This window comes from Bombyx mandarina, chromosome 24, assembly GCF_030267445.1.
Source record: "Bombyx mandarina strain Sakado chromosome 24, ASM3026744v2".
Taxonomy (NCBI): Eukaryota; Metazoa; Arthropoda; class Insecta; order Lepidoptera; family Bombycidae; genus Bombyx; species Bombyx mandarina.
The window spans coordinates 1179804-1185803 of NC_143230.1; the positions used below are offsets into that span (position 1 = coordinate 1179804).

The 6000-nt window shown below is 37.6% G+C and overlaps 1 protein-coding gene across 1 annotated transcript; it reads left to right on the forward strand.

Annotated features, from left to right (window-relative positions):
* Positions 1–1101: 1101 nt before the first annotated feature.
* On the forward strand, positions 1102–2402 carry LOC114249163 (uncharacterized). The gene has a single exon (XM_028182639.2). It carries the CDS (start codon positions 1442–1444, stop codon positions 2291–2293), a length of 852 nt encoding a protein of 283 aa, XP_028038440.2. The 5' UTR covers positions 1102–1441; the 3' UTR covers positions 2294–2402.
* The last annotated feature ends 3598 nt before the right edge of the window (positions 2403–6000 follow it).

A 6000-nucleotide genomic window follows, 5' to 3' on the forward strand; every position in this document is an offset into this window, starting at 1 on the left:
TGCATTATTTAAAAAAAAATATTAGCATTGTGCACTTCTTCTATAGAGATTCTATAGAGAAGAAGTGCACAATGCTAATATTTTTTTGGAGGAGTATGAAATTTTCCACACTTATAGAGAATCTATATTCTCTATAAGTGTGGAAAATTTCATACTCCTCCGTCCGTGCAATTTTCGTGAAAAGGGATACAAAGTTTTTGCTTCACGTATTAATATATAGATAGTTAGAATGCTTTACGATTATATTTTTTACTAAAAACGAAAAGAGTATACTTACGTAATCGGGACCGGGTCACTATGACGTTTACGCTGTCTCCGTACTCCAACGACGAAATAGCCAATTATTCTTTAATTTATTGGTTTAGGCACACAAGAAAGTGATGTGCATTTGCAATATAAATCACTCACGGATCGTTTGGAGCCTCTGGGTCTGCGGAGGGACTTCGGTTCCCTCTGTATTTTGTACCGTATGTTCCATGGGGAGTGCTCTGAGGAATTGTTCGAGATGATACCGGCATCTCGTTTTTACCATCGCACCGCCCGCCACCGGAGTAGAGTTCATCCATACTACCTGGAGCCACTGCGGTCATCCACAGTGCGTTTCCAGAGGTCTTTTTTGCCACGTACCATCCGGCTATGGAATGAGCTCCCCTCCACGGTGTTTCCCGAGCGCTATGACATGTCCTTCTTCAAACGAGGCTTGTGGAGAGTATTAAACGGTAGGCAGCGGCTTGGCTCTGCCCCTGGCATTGCTGAAGTCCATGGGCGACGGTAACCACTCACCATCAGGTGGGCCGTATGCTCGTCTGCCTACAAGGGCAATAAAAAAAAAAAAAAAAGTATTAATATATCTAAATATTTTTTAAATCAATCACTGCTCTAAGTTTAATACAAAAGCTTAAAATTATAATTTTATGAAACGGGTGGTAATGGGTGCCAAATTTCAGGGGTCGTTATTATTAGGTGCGTTTACGTTATTTTAGTACAGATCTATCGAAAATCTTCGGTTGGATCAGAGGGTATTTCTTCAATATCCTCATTCTGTTTTGCTTTTTAGTTTATAGGAATTCCGACGGTTGATCTCAAGGTAAATTGGTGCCTGCTATCCGTTAATAAACGCCAACAAAATTTATGCTTAGATTTGTAACCCTGAAATCTAATTCAAATCTCAGACCAAACTCCAGCAATGACCTGTTCAGTTGTTTGTACCAATTTGCTTATTTACCCCGGCTGACCATTTTATATGACGCGACCATTCTCATATCGTCAACTGGAATCAACAACGACCTTATTCCAAGTGATTAAGACGCCAAATCGTTTATAAAAAGCGTGAAATGACAGCAAAACGCAATTTGTAATACGGCATAAGTAGATAACGGATCAAAACATAACAATGATGTGGCAGTATTAAACACGAAACGTAGTACGGCAAACGTACAAAATGCTCATGAAATATTTAGTAATGTTAATTGTCGCGAGTGCAGAAGCGAAAATACGAATCTATCTGACTGATACACCGCTACAGATAATAGGGACGAGATTGTACAAGAAAGAACTATTAACAGACCTATACCAGGCGCCAAAAGAATTGACATATGACTCGTCGAGCAGAAACCTTTATTTCATGTACATGGATGATGCTCTACAGAATTCGGGCAGGGCCTACATCAATATCATAACGAAACGAGCAATGAAGATCGATGGTATTGAAAAGAACAAAGCCATAGCTGTTGATTCTGAAACCGGCGAGGTGTATTTCGGTACAACCGACGGACTATACAAATACGATCCAATAACCAACGAAGCTACAAATATCGGACTGTACAATGTGAATATCATGAAACTAGTCGTGAGGAACAACCAAATGTATTTGCTTGATGCCAACAATCATATGATTTACAAAGTCTACGACCACGGAAAGGCTACAATCAGAATGAGAAACGGGAAAACTGTGGTTGAATTTGACGTAGACGAGCGAGGCAATGTCCATTATGTCACGTTGTGCGGCTTATACTGCGCCATTGAGAACGGCGAAGTTATCAAGAACAAAGATTTGGATATCGTTAACAATTTGATTGTACACGAGGAGAAGACGTTTGCCGTCACCGAAGAAGGCTTGTATGATATCGATTGCGAGAATGGAACAGCAACAAGAGTTGCCCGTCTCGATTTCGCCCCTAGAAGTATGACTTTTGGTGATTACGGCGATATCTTCTATTCGTTCGACGACGATATATACAGGTTAAGGCCAATAGTGTCTTATCAAGTTTACAATTTGTACGGGAGAAGTTGATCGGACGTTATCGGTTTTTGTTTTCAATCAGAGTTTGTTATATGAACTATAAAATATTCGTGTACACAGGGATGTTTTTATGTGATGATAAATTGTCTGTTTTATTGGATATTGATGGCACTTTAATTGGTGGTAGTATTGTTGTGAGCAACTGACCTGAACTTAAGGCCGTAAGGTGGGTAACACCGTAGAAGTTGTGGTCTATGGACCATTGTTATATGATATTGGTTAATATCAAATGAAACGCGAACTTGTCGAGTAGAGTATACAGTAATCTGAAGAACAAACCTTAGAGAATTTCCCGTGGGATGTACAGTACAAAAGTATTTCCGAAGATACTTATAAATATGTTTAGTACTTTTTTTCTACTATTATCTAGTAGCATACGGAAATATTCCAGCTACGCCCTAACGGGTAACTTGAGAGAGTTTGCTAACACTAACAGTAGCAAGAGCAGTGCTTCTCAGAATCTAACACCGGATCGGAATCGCGACCCACTGAGAAGATCCGGCGATACGTTTAGTACGCATTTCAATATTCGCAATACGTGAACACAATTAACACTACATTTCTTTTATTAATGACTAGCGGCCCGCTCCGGTTCCGCTCGGGTCTTTAACAAAAATTTCAACGATGTTCGACGTTGTTTTATTTGTTTAAATAAAAGAATACTTACTGCGACATAACTTATGCTGTCGTAACATTTTTTGTAAATAATAATGTGTTCTACAAAGTCGTAGTACATTATTTTATTTTATCATGAATAGTTTTTGCAGGGCATACGACGTAAAGAATATTTTAAGTAATTTTTTTACACTTTGGGTTACATTATGGTAGTTTTAGTAAGGAACTCTAATTTTTTTCAAAAAATATCATAGCCTATATCACTCGGAAATAGTGTATCTTTCAAACAGTGAAAGAGTTTTTCAAATCGGTCCAGTAGTTTCGGAGCCTATTCAATACAAACAAACAAACGAATCTTTCCTCTTTATAATATTACTAGCTGACCCGGCAGACTTCGTAGTGCCTCAATCGATAAATAAAAGACCTAAACTTTTATATAGAATAAACTTAAAACAAACAAAAGGAATCCGTCCGACGGGGGACACGTCAAAGGGAAAACAAAATTGTTATTTTTATTTAATTCCGAGAATTTTCATATTTTTATACCTTTTAAACCTTCTCTGGACTTCCACAAATAATTCAAGACCAAAATTAGCCAAATCGGTCAAGCCGTTTTCATGTTATGTCGTGACAACGGAAAACGGGTTTCATTTTTATATATATAGATAAGAAGAATAGATTTCCGATGTTTCCGTTAATCAATAGTTTTATGTCGTCACACCAGAGTTAAATTAGTTTCGACTATCGATATAACATCGAGGTCGAAAGGCTATTTGTTTTAAGCGACATTTTTGGAACTTTACAAGAGAGCCATTTAAAGATTATAAGTTGAAAAAGATATCACAACAAAAAAAAAATCGGCTATTGGAATAGGGTAAACTTAATTGAAGTTCAATTAAAAACATCGAACCGTTCATGCTGATATCAAATAAAACGGACCTTTAATTACAATGATAAATGTCGCGTATTAAGCAAACTGTCACTTAAACCAAATAGCTTTTTCGATATGGACTTAAAGCCGCCCTGTTAGAGTTCAAATTCCAATCATATCGGTAGGCAGCGGCTCGGCTATGCTAGCATTGCTGAAGTCCATGGGCGACGATAACCACTCTCTATCAGGTGGGCCGTATGCTCGTCTGCCAATAAGGGCAAGAAAAAAAATCATATGTATACACCTTAATAGGCGATATTTATCTTTAAGTAACTTTGTGAAACCCTAGTACTAATCTCATGATGAAACAAAAGAATTATATAAATAAATAATAGTTTAAAAAAATACGCTTTTATAGAAAATCCAACGAAAAAATAGTAGTAAGAAAAAATGATTTTATTGTAAAAAAAGCGTGGGGTACTTTTCAGGATATTACCAAAATTGATTGATACCGGATGGATTTTCTATAAAAACGTATTTTTTTAACTTTTCGAAACTATTATTTATTTTTCATTTTTTAGTTGAATTTCCATTTTTTCAATTAGTTTTTTTTTTTTATTGCTTAGATGGGTGGACGAGCTCACAGCCCACCTGGTGTTAAGTGGTTACTGGAGCCCATAGACATCCACAACGTAAATGCGCCACCCACCTTGAGATACAAGTTCTAAGGTCTCAAGTATAGTTACAACGGCTGCCCCACCCTTCAAACCGAAACGCATTACTGCTTCACGGCAGAAATAGGCAGGGTGGTGGTACCCACCCGCGCGGACTCACAAGAGGTCCTACCACCAGTAATTACGCAAATTATAATTTTGCGAGTTTCATTTTTATTACACGATGTTATTCCTTCACCGTGGAAGTCAATCGTGAACATTTGTTGAGTACGTATTTCATTATAAAAATTGGTACCCGCCTGCGGGATTCGAACACCGGTGCATTGCTTCAACACGAATGCACCGGATGTCTTTTCCGTTAGGCCACGACGACTACAAAGTATTTTTCGATTTTTCAAAAATTTCATCTGAATCAATCGATATCTTATCCGAGAAATAAGTGATCGGCGCGCCCGGTAGTTTCCCTTTCTTGGTCATGACGCAGACACTTCGGGTCTCAGGAAATAAAAAATCCTGCCTGAATATTCTAGTAATGATAACGTATCAAACTGCTTAAAATATTGAATCGTCATCAGTCCTTAATAAGTATGCCAAATTTTTAGTTAATCCGACGTTTTGAAGGGGCTCAAAATCATGTTCAAAGATTCCGTTACATACTAACATACGTATGAAGCTAATAAAGCCGTTCAACAAACAATTTTGTCAAATCTATATATTAATACGTGAAGGAAAAACTTTGTATCGCTTTTTTCGAAAATTGCGCGGACCGAGGACTATGAAATTTCCCACACTTATAGAGAATATAGAGGAGTGCACGATGCTATTTTTTTTTAAATTATGCATAAAACATACGTTAAATCAATAAAAAAACATTACACACACTACATACCATGTATATGACGCACACACGCATGCATACTATTTATTTATTGTCAAACTTTAGTTCTTGACGTCTGTGGTCAAATTGAGAATAGATTAAATATTGTTTGTCTTTATTAATATTTACCTAAAGTGTAGTCTTGGTGAAATCTGTGATTATAGAAATATAATAATTGTTTGACAATAGAATCATAATAGTAAGTGTATAATCTATGTTAATAGTGTACAAACTTATAATTTTAATTAATTACAGTCGAATTTCGACTACCGTGGGACCACTAGTATCTATAAAACTTACCACTTGATTCTCATCGTGTCCGTGGCTGTGATGATGTCCAGGTCCCGAAGAGAAAGACGGAGGATTATAATCAGTTGGGGTGCCGTAACCTAAAACAAAGGGTGTGTTTCTTAAATCGCTCCAATATGTTCTCAAACGAAATGCCATTGGCAATACATGACTGAGAATTAGAACACTTTTTTTTTTATTGCCCTTGTAGGCAGACGAGCATACGTCCCACCTGATGGTGAGTGGTTACCGTCGCCAATAGACTTCAGCAATGCCAGGGGCAGAGCCAAGCCGCTGCCTACCGCTTAATACTCTCCACAAGCCTCTTTTAAAGAAGGACATGTCATAGCGCTCGGGAAACACCGTGGAGGGG